The following is a 24,402-nucleotide window of genomic DNA, read 5'->3' as shown; positions in this document are numbered from 1 at the left end:
TTCATCCAGTGCTTTACCAACTACACTGGCTCCCAGTGGAGTGCTGGGTCAGGTTTAAGGTGCTGGTTTGACCTTTAAAGCCCTATGCGGCCTAGGACCCACGTACCTATGGGACCGACTCTCCCGGTATGTCCTGTGGAGGACCTTAAGGTCCACAAATGACAACATTTTGGAGGTCCCAAGTCGCAAGGTGGTTAGATTGGTCTCAACTAGGGCCAGGGCCTTTTCAGTACTGGCCCCGACTTGGTGGAACGCTCTGTCACAAGAGACCAGGGCCCTGCAGGATTTGACATCTTTCCACAGGGCCTGCAAGACAGAGCTGTTCCGCCTGGCCTTTGGTTTGGACTCAGTCTGACCCTTATGTTCCTCCCTCCCCCCCTTATGGTTTTGATCTATGGGCTACTTTTAAAATGAGGCGGCATTTAATTTGCATTTTAACTTGTATTTTAAATTGGTCCCCCCGCCCCATTATATTTTTACTGTAATTTTATTGGTGTTGGCCGCCCTGAGCCTGGCTCTGGCTGGGGCAGGTGGGGTATAAATAAATATTTATTTATTTTTATCATCATCATCATCGTCATCATAATTTATTATTTCTACCCCGCCTATCTGGCTGGGTTTCCCCAGCCACTCTGGGCGGCTTCCAACCAAAAATTAAAAATACATTAAAACATCAGTCATTAAAAACTTCCCTAAACAGAGCTGCCTTCAGGTGTCTTCTCAATATCATATAGTTGTTTATTTCTTTGACATCTGATGGGAGGGCGTTCCACAGGGCGGGCACCACCACCAAGAAGGCCCTCTGCCTGGTTCTTAGGGCTCATCCATGCTTCTGCTTGTCATGTGCCTAGGAAGCATGGGTCCAAGTGGTCCTCTGGTGTAGTGGTTAAGAGTGGTGGACTCGTAATCTGGTGAACTGGGTTCGATTCCCTGCTCCTCCACATGCAGCTGCTGGGTGACCTTGGGCTAGTCACACTTCTCTGAAGTCTATCAGCCTCACTCACCTCACAGAGTGTTTGTTGTGGGGAAGGAAGGGAAAAGGAGATGGTTAGCCGCTTTGAGACTCCTTAGGGTAGTGATAAAGTGGGATATCAAATCCAAACTACTACTACTACTACTCCTACTCTTCTTCTTCTTCTTCTTCTTCTTCTTCTTCTTCTTCTTCTTCTTCTTCTTCTTCTTCTTCTTCGTCTTCTTCTGTTTGCCCCACAACTTGCCCCAGGAAAACCCACTCTTTAGCTCTGAATCGGAACAAATGTCAGTCCCTGGGAAAGCTGATTGACATTTGCTCAGATTCAGCACAAAAGAGGGGGAAGTGGTGGGAAGCCTAGATGAGCCCTCTGCCTAACCTACCTCACAGGGATGTTGCGAGGATAAAATGGGGGAGGGACCATGTATGCTGCCATCTTGAGCTCCTTAGAGAGGCGGTGGGACACAAATCCAATACATTCTTTACTTGCTTAGACAGGAAGTGTGAACAGCAGTGGCCGAGCCAGGGGGCTCCAGGGGTCCTAGGTGGGGCCCAAATCTTGGAAAGATCATTTTAAAAAGGAACTAGCTCCAGCTTGACACATCCAGAAAGGAACTAACTTCAGTTCATGCTCGATCCTGTATAAAACTGCCTAGTTCGGTTCACGCTCAGTTCACAGATCAATTCAAGTTTATGGCAGACAACCCTCGGTAATTTAACCCAACTACCCAACGTTCGGATTGTTTCAGGTTGCCGTCAAAAAGAGACATAAGACAGTAGGAAAACAGTGAAATGTGAATTGTTTAATGCATTTTCTCCAACCGTTTTGATATTTAAGCAAACAAGCACAAAGAGTCTAATGCGTTTTTCTTTTAAAGTAAAAACAACAACACATTGAAGATGAAACCGTTCAGAGTTCTACCTCAGAATGATCTGCAGGGATGCACATTAAGGCCACATTCATGCCATATATTTAAAGCACTATATTCAGAGAAGAGTCTGGGTTTTTAAGGCAGGTATATCAAAGAGGGCCTGGCTGGGGGTCTGCAGCTGACAGGCATCTAGGCAGAAACGTTCAGCTGGGAGAAGCTATCGTAAGTCCTTACTGCTACACAGGAGATGCTGCACTCAGAAATCACCTGGAGAGAGAGAGAGAGAGAGAGAATGAACGTGTGTGAAGGGCGCAGGATCTGGCCCAGAATTTATTTCCAATGCCAAAAATTCAGGGGTGGGATTTGAGGAAATGCACGTGCAGGAAATGTGGGGCTGGGCAGGCAATAAGCTGCAGTGAGCTGCTGTGGGGCAGGGCAGAACTGTGTGTGCCCAGTGCCCCCTAAGTTAGCCTGCTGCCCCCAAGGGGCAGGGGAAGGCATTGCACCTTCACTAAAGTTCACTAGAAGATAAATTTTCAACTGCTGGTCCAGTCACCTTCTGTATATGGAAATGTGGCAGGGGCAGGTTTAGGGCTGGGCACTGGGCTCTGGGCCATGGGGGTGCCATCTCAGAACTGGGTAAGTGAGGCCCCGGGCTTTAGGGAGGAGATGTGAGAGCTCTGGCAGAGTCCTAGAGTCCTCCCGCCTCCTTCCCAAAGCCAGGAGAAGTCACAGAAACGGAGGGAAGACTTACCCTTCCAGTTCTTGATACACAGCCCCGTCGTCACACAGCACCTCCTGAAGACAAAACGTTGAAAGAGTTCAGCTGTGGGTTTGATCTGCCTGCCTTGCACTCTTAACCAATTTTTTGGGGGGAGGGGTGTCCATAGACCACCGTTGCAATCCACACCTGACGCCTAGGTTCATCCCTCTCCTGTTAAAGGGATCTTAAGACAGTAGGCCTAGCTGACCATTCTGCCATAGAATTGGGGCCTGAGCGAGCTGCTGTGTGTCAGAGTACAATCATGAAATCATAGAATTGTACAGTTGGAGGGGACCCCGAGGTTCATCTCAGCTGGAGCATCCCTGACGATTGACCATTCAACCTCAGCTTAAAAAACTCCAGTGAAGGAGAGTGTTAAGTTGTGGGTGAGCATATCAGACGACACAGTGATTCTTCAACAGCTCTTGTTTATTCACAGGCCAGAACAGAACTGAACTGAAGGGTTCAGCCAGCCTGCTTATATAGAGCTCCAGAACAACATAATTGTAACAACTTTCTTTACTGAACGTCACTTTCGATCCCTTATTTGCATATGTGGACCTGAACTATCTACAGTATCCCCCTGCTGGCCCAGGGTGAGAAGTTCAGTACATAAAAGAGAGTTCACAAGCTCCTGAGGGAGACCATTTCCCTGTCGAACAGCTCTTACTGTCAGAGAGTTTTTTTTTTCCACTCAGAATCCCCTTCCTTGTAAATTGAATGAATGAATTTTATTATTACGGTCACAGACCAGTTCCGGCTCACTTACAATATCAGGAAAATCATAAAACACAACAGGAATGCACTGAATTGCAATTAGGTATAACAGAGACAATTCAGATATAGGTAAAGGTAAAGGGACCCCTGACCATTAGGTCCAGTCGTGGCCGACTCTGGGGTTGCAGCACTCATCTCGCTTTACTGGCTGAGGGAGCCGGCGTACAGCTTCCGGGTCATGTGGCCAGCATGACTAAGCCGCTTCTGGCGAACCAGAGCAGCACATGGAAACGCCGTTTACCTTCCTGCCGGAGTAGTACCTATTTATCTACTTGCACTTTGACGTGCTTTTGAACTGCTAGGTTGGCAGGAGCAGGGACCCAGCAACAGGAGCCCACCCCGTCACGGGGATTCGAACCGCTGACCTTCTGATCAGCAAGTCCTAGGCTCTGTGGTTTAACCCACAGCGCCACTCACATAATTCAGATATAGTGGCAGTTAAATATATATATTAAATCTTGATCACTAAAATATAACCTAAAATTGTCATTTAAAACCTTAATCATTTTGGTAGTTCCTTGTAAATTGAAGCTATTGGGCCCTACCCTTCAGAGCATGAGAAAACAGCAGCAAGCCAGCCTTTCCCCAGCCTTCTGCTGACCTCTGCAAGGCCGACATCAATCTGTCCGCCAAATCCTGCACCATCTGCAGTTTTCAAACTGTTTTCAAAGGCAGCCCGAAATCATATTGCGCCGGAGCTGTCCAGTTTAGGACTGTGGTCCAAGAACATTCGCAGGGCACCAGGTGTTTGGGTGGGTGGCGGCGGCAAGACTTGAGTGGGCAATGCTGACTCAAAACGAGGCAGGATCCTGCACAGGGCAGTCGGCGTGGGCAAGATTCTTCCCCCACCCACAGAATGCCGGCCAGTTAGGCTCTGAGCCATCTGCTGAGTCATGCAATGAGCAAACCCTGCGTCACAGTGTAGTATGAGTAACGAGCCAGCCTTGCTAAAGGAACATAAAAACAACAACAACACAACCACCGCTATCGTAATTATTTGCCTACACAACAGGGCGGCTGCGCAACCTTTGTGCCCCCAAAAGCCACAGACAGCAGTGGGTTTTGTCTCACGTAACGTCTAGCAGACTAGACAGTCCAGAACGGACTCGCGGCTGACTTGCCAAAAAGAGCGGAAGGCTCTATTTCATTCTTTTTCCCTTGGTCTCTTCCTTCCCGAGTCTAATCTTCACTCTGGAGATATCAGTGGAATCATAAATTGTCAGAAGGGACAATTGTCATTCAGTCCAACCCCCTGCAATGCCGAAAGCTGTACACTTACCTGGTAGATGGTGCTGAGCTTGGCAGGGTTCTCAGGCTTGGTCTGGAACAAAGACAAACAGGAAAGCTTTCTAAGTTGCTGAAGCAATTCTGTGGAGGGCTGGAAGTGCCCCTGCTCTTTTGTCTTTTTTTAAGTCTGAATTTTTGTATGAAGAAACAAAAAACTTCACTCTGGGTTTGTGTGTGGTTTACTTTAACACATAAATGCATTCCCCTCTCCCTCCCCCCCAAAAACACAGAATTAGGTCTTCATACATATAGCGTGTGTGGGACGCAGGTGGCGCTGTGGGTTAAACCACAGAGCCTAGGACTTGCTGATCAGAAGGTCGGCGGTTTGAATCCCTGCGACGGGGTGAGCTCCCGTTGCTCGATCCCTGCTCCTGCCAACCTAGCAGTTCGAAAGCATGTCAAAGTGCAAGTAGATAAATAGGTACCGCTCCAGCACAAAGGTAAACGGCGTTTCCGTGCGCTGCTCTGGTTCGCCAGAAGTGGCTTAGTCATGCTGGCCACATGACCCGGAAGCTGTACGCCGGCTCCCTCGGCCAATAAAGTGAGATGAGTGCTGCAACCCCAGAGTCGGTCACGACTGGACCTAATGGTCAGGGGTCCCTTTACCTTTACACATAGCGTGTATGTTTTATCTAATAAATGCCCTTTGGTGCACAGTATTTTTGCTTGAAGAACTGCACAGAATAATTCAGGGTGCAGATATTAGTTCAGGGAGTGCAAACGAGGTTGATTTGTGCTACAATCAAATGAAACAAAAACCTCTCTCGTCTCTCAGTGCCAAGACGGCCACTGCCCCTAACAGCTGCCATTCCCTGGGTTGTCATGGGGCAGGAGTGGGTGGCTGACCTCTGGGTTTGAGCAGTGCCATAGTTACATATAAGCTAAACAAACTATAGCTTAGGGCCCCACTCTCTTGGGCCCCCCCCAAAAAAAAAATTAAAGGAAAAAAGAACTGGATGTACATTTCCAAAATATGAGATAAAAAACCAATAAAATAAAACCTACATACAGCAACAGTGTTTTGTGATGATGTAATTCATGGGCCCTGCCTGCTATATAAAGGGCCCCATAACCTTCAGTAGCTTAAAGGTAAAGGGACCCCTGACCATTAGGCCCAGTCGTGACCCACTCTGGGGTTGCAGTGCTCATCTCGCTTTACTGGCCAAGGGAGCCGGAGTACAGCTTCTGGGTCATGTGGCCAGCATGACTAAGCCGCTTCTGGTGAACCACAGCAGCGCACGGAAATGCCTTCCTGCTGGAAGAGTACCTATTTATCTACTTGCACTTTGACGTGCTTTTGAACTGCTAGGTTGGCAGGAGCAGGGACCGAACAACAGGAGCTCACCCCGTCGCGGGGATTCGAACCGCCGACCTTCTGATCGGCAAGTCCTAGGCTCTGTGGTTTAACCCACAGCCCTGGGTTTGAGCCCCAAAGTTCAGCACCAGCTGAACCTCTGCTGTGCCAGGGTGAAAGTGGTCGTTCTAGCTGCAATGTGTCTCAATCATCACTCACTTCTCTGGCTCTGCTACCAAGCATTTTGGATCGAGAGAAGTCCTTAGGTAAGGATGGGATTGTCGAAATCGGTGGTGGTGGCGGCGGCTGCAGGTTCTTCCTCCGAATGTAGACACCTGGGGACAAGGTAAGAATGGAGAAAAGCACTTCTTCTGTCTACTGATTACTGAGACAATGTACAGGAGTGTCACTGATCTCTCCTCAAGCTGACAAAGGTCTGATAGACAACAACAAGAAACCATCTTTGCGCCATTGGCTCAGTATTCTGGGTTACACTGTTTATAGAGATTTTAAAACTTTTTAATATGGTTTTTATTGTACAGTTTCATGTTCAATTGCTGTAAACCACTCTGATTTTTAAATGAATATTTTTTATTCTTCTTATTTAAATTTATATATCGCCCTTCATCCGAGGTAGTTCACAACATAAAATCAGAATATAAAAACACAAAATACATGATAAAGTTAAGAACAGGACAAAACCAACCCCTCCTTCCACAATAGATTTAAAAGGGCATGGGATGTCAATCAGTCAAAGGAACATTGAAGAGGAAAGTTTTCCCTTGGTGTCTAAAGGAACGCAATGATGGGGTCAGGCGAGCCTCTCTGGGGAGAATACTCCACAAGCGGGAAGCCACTGCAGTAAAGGCCCCGTTCTCGTTGCCACCCTCTGGACATCACGTGGAGGAGGGACACAAAGAAGAATAGTGACGTGTAACTATTTTTTATAAATAAATAATATTTCACAAAGACCAGGGCTTGAAGATTTTTCGTTGATTCACCAATCTATGCTTCCAGGGGCCATAAGAAAGCTGCAGAGATAGCGCAGGATAGTGCGCACCCCGGAAACGGTCTCTTTCAGCTTCTGCCTTCTGGAAGAAGCTACAGGGTTATAAAGACTAGGACTAGCCGCCTGAGAAACAGTTTCTATCCAAATGCGACTTTGGTTTTAAATGCAGTGTAAGGCAGTCTCTATGGGAGTATATTGTATTTAATTATGGGGTATCAGAGTTTTTAGGGGGCTAACCAGGCAAGGATAGCTGGGATAGCAGGCTTGTTGGTTTTGAATGTCTGATGTAGACTTTTTCAATTTCGTTGTTCTGTATGGGACAATGACAGTAAAGATTATCGTATCATATCGTGTTGAGGATGATCAGATAACTTTGAAGGATAGTTTCACGGACTGCAGATTAGGTAGGTTTGTGTTAAAATACAGAGCAAGCCGAGAGCCCATTTGACATTCCTAACACTCATCCCTTGGAAACAGAACCCAGGAGTCCAAGTCTGCCCAGTTCAAGGGCTTTACTCCCAGTTCAAGGGCTTTACTCCCAGTTCAAGGGCTTTACTCACAGAAACAGCATAGCAAGGCGCCAACCAAAGTAATCCCAGCCGCCAACCCAAACACGATACCAACAAACACTGTCAGAGGCAGCTGCAGTTGAGCTGAAGAAGTTTCTGGAACAGAAAAGCAAGAGTGGTGTGAACATTCCCCCCCTTTTTTACCCCCAGGATTTTACTTCTTGTTCTCTCACGCATTATTATTATTATTTTCTGTGTGGCTGTTGTGAAAACAGGATGCTGGACTAGATAGGTCTTTGGCCAGACTTTCTCATGTTCTAGCTTTGAGAGGCTAAGCAAGATGTCTCGTCGTGCATTCTTTGCCCAATCCCGGCGCATGTGTCAGAAACGGATATCGCAACCCAGCACAGGACACACTGTTTGTTGTCACAAAGGGGAAGCTGCTTTCATATCCTGTGGGCTGCATTCGCCCTTTTTTGCTGCTGCAGCAGTACCACCCTGCCAGACTGGCGTGAGGAAACCTTCAAGAGGTTGCTGGACCCAGCAAGCAGGGTCAGCGATGGAGGGAGTTGCAGTTTCTTCTCTTTTCTAAAAAGTTATTTTTTAATGCAGAAGAAAAACAAAATAAATTGCAGAATCATAGAGCTGGAAGGGTCATCTAGGCCAATTACCCTCCAATGCCCAAATCTCAGCTAAGGCATCCATGGCAGATGGGCACCCAACCTCTGCTTGAAGACCCCAAGGAAGGAAGGTCCACCACCTCCTGTTCCACTGTCGAACAGCTCAGAACCCCCTTCTCCTTCCTCCCCACACCCCGTCCCACAAAAGTATAGAGATTAAAATACAAATGCACGGAAAGTTGTCGTTTTTACCCAATGTGTCCTTCCAAAGGAATTCCCCTGTTAAGAAGGATTGGTTGTTTTTTTGTTTTGTTTTTTTAAATTTGCTCAATTTATTTTAAACCTTGCGTAAAAGGCAGTATGAAATTCCTAATGAAAAGATGTATAATTTTAAAATATCAAAATTACACCTTTCATTGCTTTGAGAGGTGACTTGTTCACCATCAAATAAACTCAAATGTATTATCACACATTAAATTTCCTTTTCTTAAAATCACAATTACAAAAGTACACTAACAGCCAAACTGCCTAGCTTAATATCACAATCATGCAATCGATTTAATACTTAAAGTTGGTCCAAGAATCTAGATAAATTTAAAGCAGCAGCTTTTACATTCCTGTACAATCAGCTCTGTTAATCTGTAAAGGCTTAATATATAACATCTGAAACCCTAAAATTTGTAAAAATAAATCTTTAGCTTTATAGTGCACTATCAAAATCATATTGGCCTACAGCCAATTATTTACATGTTTTTAAAATAGTTCATTTCTTGAGAATGACAGCCCAAATATTAACAATATATATTAATACTATATTTGCTCTACCTTAAAACTGTTGGGTTTAAGAAGGATTGGTTGTTAAACCGCTCTGGGAATTGTAGCTCTGGGAGGGAATTTTTTTGGGGGGTCTCCTAACAACTCTCAGCACCCTTAAAAATCTACAACTCCCAGAATTCTTTTGACTTTCTCTGGGAAAACCCACTGTTTAGTGCTAATTCAGAACAAATGACAATATGTGCCAAAAAAAGACCCAGTTTCTGTTTGTTCCAATTCAGCCATAAACTGTGGGTTTTCCTTGTGGTGGAATGGCAAAGATGAACCCTAAATTGGGCGCAGTCACTTCAGTGACATATCCAGGATTCATCCATCGGAAATTGCTGAATTTCCAAAAGTCTGTAAAAAAATGTCTGGGAATACCCAGGTGTACGGCAACCCCCCACGCCAGAAGTGTTGACAACTTTGGGGCAAATTTCCTTAGAAATAGCTCAAAAACTTCATTTCCGTGGAGATTTTGCAAAGAAAGCTTGACAACTTTACCCCCCCCCCCCCCGAAAAAAAGCTCGACAACTTTTGTGCCCTACTTCAGTGGAACTACTCTGAGGAAAACCTAATTGGATACAACCTAGTGGGATTTAATTCTGAGAAAACATGGTTAGGCTGAACTCAGAATGAAACTCTCCGGCAGGCAGAACAGCCAAGAAAATCACCGTTGTCTGTTTTTATCCTCAAAGATACAGATGCATAGGCTGTGGCATTTGTTTGAGGGTAGGATATGCAGCACACATAGGTCCCCTCGTTTTTCCAGGAGATTGATTCAATGGTCAGATTGCTGCTTGTCACGTTTGCATCGGTGTTGTTGAAATACCATCTATACTGTGTACCAGGATTCGAATCCGCAGCACGACAGATGAGAGTCAGACTGGAACCCAACAGCTGGCTGATGTTTCCAGAGGGGCTTATTGTGGCAGATTTTGGTCTGTCTACATTTAAAAAAAAGAAAAAGGAACAGAAATCAACAGTGAGGTCAGGATGAAAGGTGCAATCCCTAAAATAAGGTCTGCTTCAGCGCTTGGGGTGTGTGTGTCTTTATTTATAATCCACTTTTCTCCCTCAACAGAACATTTATGTCCTTTTCCCCACCACAGAACTCAAAACCTCGTTCCCAACATCATGTTCTCTCAATGTTCTAGAACATTCTATTCACATTCCAGAACATTCCAGAAACAGGCTTGAGACCTAGTTATGAGGGGCCAAACTCCATGCGATGTGAAGGATCCACAATGGGACCCCCCCACACTGTTTTTATTTTCACACTTCAAAGAAGCTGTGTCGGACTCAAACTTTGGCTGAAGCAATGGCACTAGGGAAAGAGAGTCTGGTCCCAACCCTTTTTCCTGAGGATCTAACCCCCCACCCAATAATTAAGTGGTAAGGAAACAAGGGTGGAGGTTGTGATCTCAGTGATCACTGACAAAACTGGGAGATTTGTGATGTTTTCTCTGTGGTGAAGATCCCACTCTGGTCCGTGGCAGAAATCGCCCTCTCTGTTTCTCCCAGGCCCATCGGGACGAAGGAGCTCACGATGATTGATTCTGCAAGAATAAAATCAAAGTAAATGCAAAATCTTATACTGATGGATCTTTCCCTTTTTGAACCAGCAGTTTTTCCAGTTCTTTCCTCAGATAGCTCATCTTTCCACTCCAAATCATGCACGACATATCCCTAATAAAGTTGCCCTTTTTTTCTTTCTTGCAAAGATCCTGTGTTTTTAACAGCAGTATAACAAGCAGAAATTTAAACTGATGGTTCCCAAGAAGGTGATGCACTAATGGGAAATGCCCCTACCTGTTGAATTTCTACCTGACCCATAGCTGTTGAAGGGTTAGGCAGATGACAAGTGCTTTGTCCAGCAACTTATTTCATTAGCACCCTGGATCTCAAATTTTGCACTAAGACATTTCACCTGCAGACACAGGAAATAGCCAGGTAACTATGCACCCGTAAGGTGTGACTCTGTTCCTCATCAGCTGTTGAAGGCTTTCTGGGTGCAATCTGCTGAAACTGGAACTAAACATTTCCCAACATTTGAAACATGCCAAAATGTTGCATTCCATTCCCCTGCTCAAAATTCTAAATGTGAAACTTCAACCACAACTTGTTGTCGTCTCTCGATTAGATTTTGTCAGGTGTCATACATAAACTTCCAGAACACCTGGTATGTTTACTGTTTCATTTCATTTATGATATACTGTTGGTAATTAGATAACACCACTGCATGTCAACAACCATATTCTGGCAAAGACAGAAAGCCGACATACTATTCCAGGTCAACCACAAAAACAACAAATACTTGACGAATCTCGGGAATGTTGCGAATATCCACAACATCAAGTGGAAATTCAGCATCAACATTTGCATAAAGGCAGGGAAAGTCATTCATTTCATCTTTGCAAGCTCCTCTGACCACTGTTCTATGGTTCTGACCCGAATTACTGTGGCCAATTCCTTTGCCCATTTGGATCTTCCTTACCTGCAAGAAGAAATATTAACCAAAGCTTTGACCTTGGGCTGGCAAATAGATGTTCCATTGGCTTTCCTCACACTCTCAGAGCTGGAGCAAATGCACCGTTTGTGCAACGTCAAGAGGACTTTCAGGCTGATTTGCAAACCTTACCCTATTTTTTGACCCCTAGCAAAAAACTTCTCTCCCTAAATCCTCCTCTTTCCCTGCTTCTTCTCCCAAGCAAGAGAAGACTCCACTGTGTGGCTGGCGTCTGTTGCATCAGATCCCTGTCTGGGACATTAGCACGCAATGGGGTTTCAGTTGTCTATTTTGCCAAATCCCACCTATGCTTTGCCTATTTCGCTGAGAGATGTGTCCACAAGGGAGGGGGTGACAGCCGGGGTCTGGGAGGACAGAGGTGCCAGAATAAGATGTGCTGTGGTCCCTCCCTTTCAACCCATTCAGTGTCACAAACAAGTTAATCCCAGCCGATACCTGTTATGCAAAGAGAGGGAACAATGAAGACTTCTGTCCAACGAAGGCTTGCGTGGTGCAAGGTTGAAGACACACCACATCGGACACTGTTTCAAGGGATGCGGGCAGCAGAGAAAAGTCAGAGGGGTCTCTTTCATCTCTCAACAAAACTGAGCTCCCATGAAGCATTTGTTTACCATGCCTTATTTGCATACTGGAGGCATCAAGTATCTCGGGTGACAAAGTTTCCATTCTAGAGCAGGCTTGGCAGCCACTAGCCCCCAAGACCCATTTTGAACACGCAAGGGAATGTCACAAAGGCTTTGTTGTAATTTAGGGCTGCTATAAGTCCAGAATTTCCTGGACATGTCCGGGATTTGTCTGTCAGAAACAGGATCTGGGTGGAATCATTAAAAATGTCCAGGAAGACACAGGCCCATGGCAACCTGTGTGCCTTTTGCAAAAAGAGCACAACAACTACTTTGGCAAATGAGGGAAAAAAGAAGTGCAACAACTTTCCTGCAAAATATATTTTGAAATATGGCAACCCTATTAACGGCAAAGCAGCCAGCATTTCTGAACAGGTGTGGTGGTGTGTGTGTTACCATCACTGTGGAAGAACAATATTTACACACTTTTGTAAATAAGGAGCCAAATGTCAAGATGAAATTTGTTCCCAAACACATCTTGTCTCAAGAAATTAAGCACAGAGAAAGTGTACGCTGATATTTGTGTGTGTGTGTGTGTGTGTGTGTGTGTTTTCCACGAAAACATGCGTCTGCATAGCAACTGCAGCATTGAGGCCTCTGGTGCTGATTGGGTGAGGCAAGGCGATGTCACAGAATGTTCAAAGTTTCTTCACCTGGGCTCTGCCTGTGTTCCTGACTCCAGCAAAATCAGGCAGAACATATGTGAAGCTGTTTTTTTGGTCAGACCATTTGGTCCATCTAGTGTAGTGGTGTCTGCTTGGACTGTCCTGTCCAGAGCCCAACAAAGGGTCTTTTCACAGCCTTGCTTCTTGGGATGGCTTAAGGTTTGCAAATCAAGTTCCCTTTCCAAACGATGACATAATATAGGAACAGAAATCCACTGAGCTGGTGGATTTGCTTACAGAATTGAGGAACAGAAAGCAAATCCCATCAAACCGGCCCTTTTTAGATTGCCCACAAACCGCACTCTTATGGTGAGTGAGATGCTCTGAGAGAACTATTTCTCATATTCTATTTATCCCACACTGAAGGAGGAGGAGGAGGAGAAGAGGAGGAGGAGTTTGGATTTGATATCCCGCTTTATCACTACCCGAAGGAGTCTCAAAGCGGCTAACATTCTCCTTTCCCTTCCTTCCCCCACAACAAACACTCTGTGAGGTGAGTGGGGCTGAGAGACTTCAAAGAAGTGTGACTGGCCCAAGGTCACCCAGCAGCTGCATGTGGAGGAGCGGGGAAGCGAATCCGGTTCACCAGATTATGAGTCCACCGCTCTTAACCACTACACCACATCAGCTCCTCTTTGCCACTTAGCTGAACTATCCATTCAAGCAGCTGATAATAAGAATGCCCCTAATTCTTCATGCATTATTATCAGATTGCTATCACTTTCTAAGGGCAGGAGAGGCAGCAGATCTCCACACTTCCTCATTCGTTTATTAACTTTGGGGTGGGGGGGAGTCGTGAAAATTCATCAGCATTTGTGTGCAAAGTTCTCCCAATATGCAGGTGCTCATGTGCAGTTTCCTCTAAGAGAAACATTTTTGCAAAACAGTGTTCCCTTATATAATGTGTTCTTGTTTGCTGTTTTTGCTGATATATATATGTTGTTGTTGTTGTTTAGTCATTTCGTCGTGTCCAACTCTTCATGACCATGACCCCATGGACCAGAGCACACCAGGCACTCCTGTCTTCCACTGCCTCCCACAGTCTGGTCAAACTCATGCTGGTAGCTTCGAGAACACTGTCCAACCATCTCGTCCTCTGTCGTCCCCTTCTCCTTGTGCCCTCCATCTTTCCCAACCTCAGGGTCTTTTCCAGGGTGGCCAGAGTATTGGAGCCTCAGCTTCAGGATCTGTCCTTCCAGTGAGCACTCAGGGCTGATTGCCTTCAGAATGGATAGGTTTGATCTTCTTGCAGTCCATGGGACCCTCAAGAGTCTCCTCCAGCACCAGAATTCAAAAGCACCAATTCTTCGGCGATCAGCCTTCTTTATGGTCCAGCTCTCACTTCCATACATCACTACTGGGAATATATATATATATATATATATATATATATATATATCAGCAAAAATTGCAAAAATTCAGGGAACTGCAAATTTCATAGGATGGCTGAGTGGCTGAGTCTGGGTTCTGGTATTGTTTCAAAATGTGCAAATGAAGAAGACCTGGATTTCTCCCCCAATCCCTACAGGTAACTGATACCTGGCGCTTTCAGATAGATGATCTGCCCCTGCAATGAGCCCTGCAGAATACAATGGGATTTACTTCTGAGTAAAAAGCGCTGAGAATTGTGGTGTTTCCTTGCTGCATTTGGACCAGGGAACCCATAACAGTCCAAGTGAAATATTGACAGGCGTAGCTCTGGCTGAGGAGGATGGGGGGGGGGGAACTAAGGAAGTTATGGGACAAGGAGCTTAGAGACCAGGGTTGCCAACTTTGTGGCTTTAAGCTTCTCCTACCTGGGCAGTTATCTTTCCACAAGGGCCGACACTGATGCCGAAATCCAGCATTGCCTGAGCTATGTGAGTGCAGCTTTCTTCCGATTGAAGTGCAGTGTGTTTGAGGACCAGGACATTTGCAGGGAAACCAAAATGCTTGTTTACAAAGCTATTGTGCTACCAACCTTACTGTATGCTTGTGAAACATGGACCACATATAAACACATCTCCAACTCCTCAAAAGATTCCATCAACAGTGTCTCTGAAAATTTTTATACAGTGGTGCCTCGCAAGACGAAATTAATCCGTTCCATGAGGCTCTTCATATAGCAGTTTTTTCGTCTTGCGAAGCAAGCCCATTGACAGTTTAGCGGATTAGCGCTATTAGCGGTTTAGCGGCTTTTAGCGGATCAGCTGATAAGTGGTTTAGGGCTTAGGAAAAGGGGGGGAGGGAAAAAACCCCGCAGGAACTCGCAAGACATTTTCGTCTTGTGAAGCAAGCCCATAGGGAAACCCTTTCGTCTAGCGGGTTTTCCGTCTTGCGAGGCGTTCGTCTTGCAGGGCACCACTGTACATCACATGGGAAGACAGGCGAACTAATACCAGTGTCTTGGAAGAAGCAAAGATCACCAGTGTTGAAGCAATGATTCTTCAATATCAACTTCATTGGACTGGTCATGTTGTGTGGATGCCTGATTATCGTCTTCCAAAGCAACTACTCTATTCGGAACTTAAAAATGGAAAGCATAATGCTGGTGGTCAACAAAAGAGGTTTAAAGACTGTCTCAAGGCAAATCTTAAAAAATCTAGTATAAACACTGACAATTGGGAAACACTGGCTGCGAGCACTCCAGTTGGAGAACAGCCTTTACCAAAGGTGTCATGGGCTTTGAAGACACTCGAACTCAGGATGCAAGGGAGAAACGTGCTAAGAGAAAGGCATGCTTGGCAAATCCACACCGTGATCAACTTCTGAACGGAAACCAATGTCCCCACTGTGGAAGGACGTGTGGATCCAGAACTGGCCTCCACAGTCACTTACGGAGTCACTGTTAAAACCATGTTTATGGAAGACAATCTTACTTGGCTACGAGTGATCACCAAAGACAACTTTGGGGCAAGCCCATACTCCTGTGCCCGCAACTGCACCTTCCTTTGCGAATGCTAGCAGGTGGTAATGTTTACATGCACGAGATAAGAAGCATCACGCCCTGCCTTTTTTGCTGCTCAAGCTGAGGTTAACAAACTTGACCTTCCTCTCTGCATTTTTCTTCTGTCCATCTGGCACCACAACTGAGGACCAAAGAAGGGCAACAGAGCAGATGGTGCCTCGAAACGGGAACATAAGAAAAGATGTGGAAGAGGAGGCAGAACAAAGAGGCCACAGAGACCAAGAACTGAGACTGTCTTGAAGCAGCTGGCCAAGTATTATTTTTTTTTAATACATATTTATTAAAGTTTTTTGAATACAAATGCATAAATAATAAACGACATTACTTATATCATAACATAATTTCGTCACTTCTTTGGACTCCCTCACATCTCCCGCTCCCACTTACATTGTTACAAAAAAAATTTCCAAGCAAATTACCCACTTGTTTGCAATCTTATCTCCGCTCATTTAAATAAAATCTAGCAATTCTCCAAAAAAATTTATATTTTCCTTAATCTCACTTATCGTCAAATTCAGATCTAATTCAGTGGTGGGCAGTTATTTATGATCTAGCATCCTTCTTAACATTCAACCAAATTACAATATTTTTGTAAATAAATCTTGAATTTCCTCCAGTCCTCCTCAACCCTCTCCTCTCCCAGGTCTCGGATTCTACCAGTCATCTCGGCCAGTTGCATATAGTCCATCAGCTGCATCTGCCACTCTTCCAGTGTGGGTAGATCTTGAGTTTTCCAATTCATAGCAATGAGTATCCTTGCTGCCGTTGTTGCATACATAAAAAATGTTCGGTCCTTCTTTAACACCTTCTGGCCGACCATACCCAGAAGGAAGGCCTCTGGTTTCTTAGTAAAGGTATACTTAAATACCTTTTTCAACTCATTATATATCATTTCCCAGAAGGCCTTCACTTTAGGGCAGGTCCACCAGAGGTGAAAGAATGTTCCTTCATGTTCTTTACATTTCCAACATTTATTATCAGACAAATGGTATATTTTGGCAAGTTTAACTGGGGTCATGTACCATCTATATATCATTTTCATTACGTTTTCCTTCAGAGCATTACATGCAGTGAAGTTCAGCCCAGTGGTCCACAACCTTTCCCAGTCCTCAAACATAATATTATACCCAATGTCCTGAGCCCACTTTATCATAACCAATTTAACCGTTTCGTCTTGTGTATTCCATTTTAACAGCAAGTTATACATTCTTGATAATACCTTAGTCTTTGGTTCTAACAATTCTGTTTCCAACTTCGATTTCTCCACCTGGAACCCTACCTTTTTATCATTTTTAAAGACTTCTTTAATCTGAGCGTAATGTAACCAGTCTCGCACTTTATCCTTCATTTTCTCCAAACTGTGCAATTTCCAATTGTCTCCATCTTTTTCTAATATTTCCCAATATTTTGGCCATTTGGCCTCCATATTGGGTCTTTTTCGGGCCTTAGCTTCCAGAGGTGAAAGCCACCTCGGAGTTTTGTTTTCCAATAAGTCTTTGTATTTTGTCCAGACATTAAATACTGCTTTCCTGACAATATGGTTCTTAAAGACCTTATTGATCTTAACCTTATCATACCATAAGTATGCATGCCAACCAAAAGCATTGTTAAAACCTTCCAGGTCCAGTACATCAGTGTCTTCGAGAAGTAGCCAATCTTTTAGCCAGCAGAAAGCTGCGGCTTCATAATACAGCTTTAAGTCTGGCAGGGCGAAGCCCCCTCTTTCTTTCGCGTCAGTTAGTATCTTAAACTTAATTCTGGGCTTTTTGCCCTGCCAGACAAATTTAGATATATCTCTCTGCCACTTCCGGAAGCACTCCGTCTTGTCCACAATCTGCAATGTTTGGAACAAAAACAACATCCTTGGCAATACATTCATCTTAACAGCAGCAATTCGGCCTAACAAGGAAAGCTTCAATTTTGTCCAACTATCCAAGTCTCTCTTAATTTCAGATCAGCATTTTTCATAGTTATCCTTAAATAGACTCAGATTCTTTGCTGTTATATTTACCCCTAGGTAAAGGTAAAGGTACCCCTGCCCGTACGGGCCAGTCTTGACAGACTCTGGGGTTGTGCGCCCATCTCACTTAAGAGGCCAGGGGCCAGCGCTGTCCGGAGACACTTCCGGGTCACGTGGCCAGCGTGACATCGCTGCTCTGGCCAGAGACAGAGCCAGAGCCAGAGCCGCACACGGAAACGCCGTTTACCTTCCCGCTGGTAAGCGGTCCCTATTTATCTACTTGCACCCGGAGGTGCTTTCGAACTGCTAGGTTGGCAGGCGCTGGGACCGAGCAGCGGGAGCGCACCCCGCCGCAGGGATTCGAACCGCCGACCTTTCGATCGGCAAGCCCTAGGCGCTGAGGCTTTAACCCACAGCGCCACCTGCATCCCTTACCCCTAGGTACTTTACTTTTTTAACCACAGTTAGTTCTGTTTCTCTCTGAAACCGTTCCGACTCTGTATCTGTCAGATTTTTTCCCAGCACCTTAGTTTTCTGTTTATTTAGTTTGAATCCCGCCACCCGACCAAAATCTTGAATCAATTGTAATACTCTTATTGTACTAGATTCTGGCTCCTGCAGGATCAGAACCAGGTCATCTGCAAAAGCTTTAAGTTTATATTGTTTCGCTCCGACCTGAATCCCTTCCACCAACCGGTCCCCTCTAATCATATTCAAGAGCACCTCCAGAACCGAAATAAATAGCAAAGGGGAAATCGGGCAGCCTTGTCGTGTTCCTTTTTCAATTTTAAACTCTTCTGTAACCACAGAAGCAGCTGGCCAAGTAATTGGTAGCTGGCTTCTTCTCGTTGTAGGGACGCGGGTGGCGCTGTGGGTAAAACCTCAGTGCCTAGGACTTGCTGATCGCATGGTCGGCAGTTCGAATCCCCGCGGCGGGGTGCGCTCCCATTGCTCGGTCCCTGCTCCTGCCAACCTAGTAGTTCGAAAGCACCCCCGGGTGCAAGTAGATAAATAAGGACCGCTTACTAGCAGGAAGGTAAACGGCCTTTCCGTGTGCTGTGCTGGCTCGCCAGAGCAGCTTCGTCACGCTGGCCACGTGACCCGGAAGTGTCTGCGGACAGTGCTGGCTCCCGGCCTCTAGAGTGAGATGAGCGCACAACCCTAGAGTGTGTCAAGACTGGCCCGTACGGGCAGGGGTACCTTTACCTTTACCTTCTTCTCGTTGTATTATGTTTGCAGTGTAATAAACTTACGTCATTCTGGATTATACAACTTGTTTATTTGCATTGGATTAAGATACATCCTCCTCTGAATGAGATGTGGTCTTCTTCTTTGGCTAGTAAGATTGTCTTCCATAAGATTGTCTTCTCATTGTTTTAACAATGAGTCCGTGAGTGACTGTGGAGGCCAATTCTGGATCCACATGTCCTTCCACAGTGGGGACATTGATTTCCAGGTGGGAGTTGATCACAGTGTGGATTTGCCAAGCATGCCTTCCTCTTAGCACGTTTCTCCCTTGTGTCCTGAGTTCGAGTGTCTTCAAAGCCCATGACACCTTTGGGAAAGGCTGTTCTCCAACTGGAGCGCTCGCAGGCCAGTTTTTCCCAGTTGTCAGTGTTTATACTACATTTTTAAATATTTGCCTTGAGACAGTCTTTAAACCTCTTTTGTTGACCACCAGCATTACGCTTCCCATTTTTAAGTTTGGAATAGAGTAGTTGCTTTGGAAGACGATAATCAGGCATCTGCACAACGTGACCAGTCCAATGAAGCTGATGTTGAAGAGGGGTATGGAATGCATGCTGAACACTTAAGGCTGCAGAAAGCAATAGATATCCCCACCCCCACCCTGGCCAAGAACATGCCTGAAAATTCTTTAAAAGTCAGATGGCTGTTGGGTCACAAACACATATCCCACCTCTGCCTCCGGTAAACATGTTAGATAGGATTTTGAGCTACATGCAGGTCCTGCTGCCTGAACACAATGCATTGTCAGGGAATCACGTTTTAGGTCAGTGTTTGGATAACAAGTCAATGATTTCCATTGATTCCTATGGGGAAAAGAAGGAAAAGAAAAAAGAAAGCGAGGGAGGGAGGGAATCAAATTGGCTCCAAGCCAAAGGCCAGGCGGAACAACTCTGTCATACAGGCCCTGCAGAAAGAAATCAGATCCTGCAGGGCCCTACTCTCATGAGACAGAGCGTTCCACCAGGCCGGGGCCAGAGTTGAAAAGGCCCTGGCTCTGGTTGAAGCCAATCTAACTTCCTTAGGGCCTGGGACCACTAGGGTGTTGCTATTTATGGACCTTGAGGCTCTCCGTGGGGCATACCAGGAGAGGCGGTCCCGTAGGTACGAGGGTCCTAGGCCGTGAAGGGCTTTAAAGGTCAAAACCAGCACCTTAAATCTGACCCTGTACTCTACCGGGAGCCAATGCAGCTTGAAAAGCACGGGGTGAATATGCTCCCATGGCATATTCTACAAAACCCGGCAGCACCTGTTTTTCTGGAGGCAATGGGGAGAGAAATAATATATGTCTGTACACCATAGGAAGTGCTGCCTCTCCCAAATCATTTCCTGCTCTGTTAAAAACCATTAGCAGGACCATTGTGAAGGTGAGCACCTAACAATGATATAAACTATGCAATTGTTTAAAGCAGAGATGGGGAGCCTGTGGCCTTCTGGATATTGCTGGACTACAACTCCCATCAGGCTGGCTGTGGCTGGTGGGAACTGGAGTCCAAACAGCACACCAGTGGCCACAGGTTTCAACCACCTGCTTGAAGAACTGCAAGGATACCACAACAAGCTGCGCACCCCAGCATGGCCACTAGTTGGCAGCGTTCACTTCTCTCGTCTCTCCATTGGCGTGTATTTTTGTGACTTTTGTCAGTTCAGTTGCTGCATTGCTCCACTCTGAACGGCTGCTGTCAGGCGGTGGTGACAGCAGGGAAACGGACTTCGTAACTTTCTTTCCTAATTCTTGCCAGGAAGCTAGCAAGAGCCACGCGTTGCATCATGGAACCTATGCTGCTGTTTTGCAACGGGCAGGCAAGCGACAGGAAATAGAGGTTGCACTTCTTAGTGGCATGGGGGGGGGAGACAGGTAAGGAGTGGGTGGTCCTTGGCCATAGTTCAGTAGCAGAGCCCCTTCTCTGCATGCTGAAGGTCCCAATTTCAATACCTGGCCTCTCCAGGTAAGGCTGAGAGCTTTCCCAGCCTGAGAAACCACTCCCAAGCAGATGCTAAACCAGATGTTCAGCCTCACATGTACCCTTTCAACCACTTCAATCTGCAGAACCAGCACAATGATGAAAAACAAAAATGAACAACCAAAGAAGAAGAGGGTAGCAGAGTTTGGTTTCAGAGTTGTGAGGGCTGGTTCTTCATTCGTCCGTCCGTCTGTTTGTTTGTTTGTTTGTTTGTTTGTTTGTTTGTTTCCGTTGGTGGTGCGAGAGGTTGGAGAGCCCAGAGCTTGGTTGGTTGTATTTAGCTGACTGCATTGGGTTTTGCTTAAGAGTGTCAAAACTGGTGTTATGTACTGAGTTGAATAGGATCCAAAATGCAGCAGTCTGACTGGTCCTAGAACAATAGGATTCAGAATGCAGCAGTATGATTGGTCCTAGAACAATGCAGCAGTCTGATTGGTCCGCAGGAGCCACCCAATCCAGCTCCAGATGGAAGTGAATCCACAACCTGATTGGCCTACAGGAGACTCCCGGAATTAGCCAATCACATGCAGCCCATTGTGTAAATAATGTATATAAAGCAGATACTTTGGGGGGACTTTCATTCTTCCTCACCACTATGAGCTGAATAAAGAGCATGAAATCCACTCTCGACTCCTAGTATTTTTCAGCTGGACTCTGGAGAGACCTGTCAGGAGTAAACATGGACCGCTGGTACCAAACTGTATGGGAAACAGCCCTGCAAGAAAAGCTAACCAAAAAAAAAGAAATAAATTTTGAAATGAACACGGGAAGAAGAAGAAGAAGAAGAAGAAGAAGAAGAAGAAGAAGAAGAAGAAGAAGAAGAGTAGTAGTAGTAGTTTGGATTTGATATCCTGCCTTTCACTCCCCTTCAGGCAGTGGCGTAGCGTGGGTTGTCAGCACCCGGGGCAAGGCAAGTAATTTGCGCCCATGGATTTGCGCCCCCTAACCCGTGGATTTGTGCCCCCTAACCCTAGCCCCCAGATGTTGCGCCCGGTGCGGCCAGCCCCCCCTGCACCCCCCACGCTACGCCACTGCCTTCAGGAGTCTCAAAGCGGCTAACATTCTCCTTTCCCTTCCTCCCCCACAACAAACACTCTGTGAGGTGAGTGGGGCTGAGAGACTTCAAAGAAGTGTGACTGGCCCAAGGTCACCCAGCAGCTGCATGTGGAGGAGGGGAGACGCGAACCCGGTTCCCCATATTACAAGGCTACCACTCTTAGCAGCTGGAGGCAACTAACTAATAATGTCTCTGCAATTTTTAACCTGGAACTGTAACGGGCTCAACCTTCCCAGAAAAAGGCGCGAGGTCTTTCATATTTTGAAAAGAGAACAATTGGATTTGATATGTCTACAAGAAACCCACATAACAAGGACACACAGAAGACTACTTATAAATAAAAGATTAGGACAGGAATTTATCTCATCAGATAAAGTTAAGAAAAGAGGAGTGGTGATCTATGCAAAGGAAAAATTAGCCCCAAAATTGATCTTTAAAGATGAACATGGAAGAACTTTGGCAATTGAGATACAATCCAAGGAGAAAAACATTTGATAGTTGGTATCTATGCACCAAATGAAGGGAAGGCAGAATTCTATAAGAAATTGCATGAGACATTAATGGACTATTTGGATCATAAGGTGATTTTACTAGGAGATATGAATGGCGTGGTCTCGACAAACATGGATAAAGCACAAAGACAGGTGGTCTCTAAGGACGGGAGACTACCTAAGACCTTCTTTGAAATGACTGAAAATATAGATTTGATTGATATCTGGAGAACAAGAAACCCTCTTGAGAGAGAGGGAACATTCTTTTCAGAGGCACAAATGACATGGACAAGAATAGATCAAATATGGATTACTAGTGGAATGGCTCCAAGGATAAAAAAGGTGGAAATCTGCCCAAAGACATGCTCCGACCATAACGCAGTGAAGATGGAAATGAAACTAACAACAGCTGGATCCTTCAGATGGAGAATGAATGACACCCTATTCAGAGAGGTGGAGATTTACAAAAAGGCCCAAAAAACTTTGAAGGACTACTTTGAGATAAATCTGAGGACAGAGGTTGAGAAAAGAGTGATTTGGGACGCAAGTAAGGCCGTGATGCGAGGTTTTCTGATACAACAGAACTCTTTAAAGAGAAAGAAACAAAATGAAAGGAAGGATAAGATTCTGGAAAAAATAAAAGAAGGAGAAAAGAAACTGAGGTCTAAACCAAAGTCTCATGAAATCCTGAGAGAAATTAAGTTCTACCAAATGCAATATATGGAATTGATGAACCAGGAGATAGAATGGAAAATTAAGCAAATGAGACAGAGGACATTTGAATCAGCGGATAAATGTGGGAAACTTCTAGCATGGCAATTGAAGAAGAGACAGAAACTAAATACAGTCACAAGCTTGGAGGTGGATGGAAAGAACATTTTTAAACCAAATGAGATTAGTAATTGCTTTCAGAGTTATTTCAGGAGATTATATGCACAAGGGCCGGAAAATGAAGGAGACATGGAAGATTTTCTTAAGAAATATGGATTACAAAAAAATTCGCAACAAAGTATGTTGATTTTAAATGAGAAAATAACAGACCAAGAAGTGGAGGGTGCCATTCAAAACATGCAACTAGGGAAATCTCCAGGACCAGATGGACTAACCTCCAGATATTATAAAGCATTGAAAGAATGGTTAGTACAGCCGCTTAAGGAGGTTTGTAATGAAATATTAGAGGGGAAAAAGGCACCTGAATCGTGGAAAGAAGCCTTCATCACACTTATACCAAAGACCGAAACTGAAAAAAACCAGATTAAGAACTACCGCCCTATATCACTACTTAATGTGGATTACAAAATATTTGCTGACATTTTAGCAAAAAGACTGAAGAGGGTGTTAATGGAGGAGATTCATAAGGACCAGGCAGGCTTTCTCCCAGGAAGACACTTATCAGATAATGTAAGGAACATAATTGATATTATGGAACTGCTAACTGTAAATATTAATACGAAGGCAGTCCTGATTTTTGTGGACGCGGAGAAAGCCTTTGATAATATCTCTTGGAAGTTCATGAAGAAGAATCTCCATGGGATGGGGGTAGGCCAAAGGTTTGAAAATGGTATAAGTGCAATATATTCTGAACAAAAGGCTAAGTTAATTGTAAATAATGTGGTTACTGATGAACTTTCCATAGAAAAAGGGACACGGCAGGGGTGCCCGATATCCCCATTACTTTTTATATCAGTCCTGGAGGTTTTGTTGAACATGATCAGGGGGGACCAGCTGGTAAAAGGAGTTCAGGTCGGAGCTAAACACTATAAAGTGAAAGCATTTGCAGATGACCTAGTATTGACGTTACAAGAGCCAGACACTAGTACAAAAAGAGTTTTAGAGTTAATTCAATTCTTTGGCCAGGTGGCAGGATTCAAGTTGAACAAACAAAAAACTAAAGTTCTGGAAAAAAAACTTAACAAATGTTGAAAGAGAGAGATTCCAAAATGAAACTGGGTTAATGGTGGCAAAGAAAGTAAAATATTTGGGGATTAACATGACATCTAAAAATG

The 24,402-nt window shown here is 45.0% G+C and overlaps 1 protein-coding gene and 1 long non-coding RNA gene across 3 annotated transcripts in view; one reads left to right on the top strand and one right to left on the bottom strand.

Moving 5' to 3' along the window:
- The window catches only part of LOC307221389, a 188,619-nt gene that overhangs the window by 147,313 nt on the left and 16,904 nt on the right, over positions 1 to 24,402 (top strand). The gene's annotated exons all lie outside the window — the stretch shown is intronic.
- Positions 1,784 to 14,713, bottom strand: CEACAM20 (CEA cell adhesion molecule 20). 2 transcript variants are annotated; one of them, XM_079985772.1, is made up of 8 exons: positions 14,693 to 14,713; positions 10,354 to 10,473; positions 9,589 to 9,861; positions 7,533 to 7,637; positions 6,183 to 6,298; positions 4,662 to 4,703; positions 2,597 to 2,640; positions 1,784 to 2,109 (listed from the first exon to the last, which is right to left on the bottom strand). In XM_079985772.1, exons 2-8 carry the CDS (start codon positions 10,442 to 10,444, stop codon positions 2,106 to 2,108), a joined length of 675 nt encoding a protein of 224 aa, XP_079841898.1. In that variant the 5' UTR covers positions 10,445 to 10,473; positions 14,693 to 14,713; the 3' UTR covers positions 1,784 to 2,105. The 2 variants fall into 2 exon arrangements, with proteins under 2 accessions (XP_079841898.1, XP_079841897.1); XM_079985771.1 differs by lacking the exon at positions 14,693 to 14,713 and adding an exon at positions 10,727 to 11,341.

This window comes from Podarcis cretensis, assembly GCF_951804945.1.
Source record: "Podarcis cretensis genome assembly, chromosome: 8".
NCBI lineage: Eukaryota > Metazoa > Chordata > Lepidosauria > Squamata > Lacertidae > Podarcis > Podarcis cretensis.
Note: the sequence above shows the minus strand (reverse complement) of the source record. Positions and strands in the feature narration are given on the sequence as shown.

What these genes read in the sequence shown, in the direction of transcription:
- CEACAM20 (XM_079985772.1), bottom strand. Translation starts at nt 10,444, where the DNA reads ATGGGCCTGGGAGAAACAGAGAGGGCGATTTCTGCCACGGACCAGAGT. An exon ending in GAGGATAAAAACAGACAACG is followed by an intron (nt 7,638 to 9,588) that starts GTGATTTTCTTG and finishes TTTCTGTTCCAG; the next exon opens with AAACTTCTTCAGCTCAACTG. An exon ending in TTGGTAGCAGAGCCAGAGAA is followed by an intron (nt 4,704 to 6,182) that starts GTGAGTGATGAT and finishes TCTTTGTTCCAG; the next exon opens with ACCAAGCCTGAGAACCCTGC.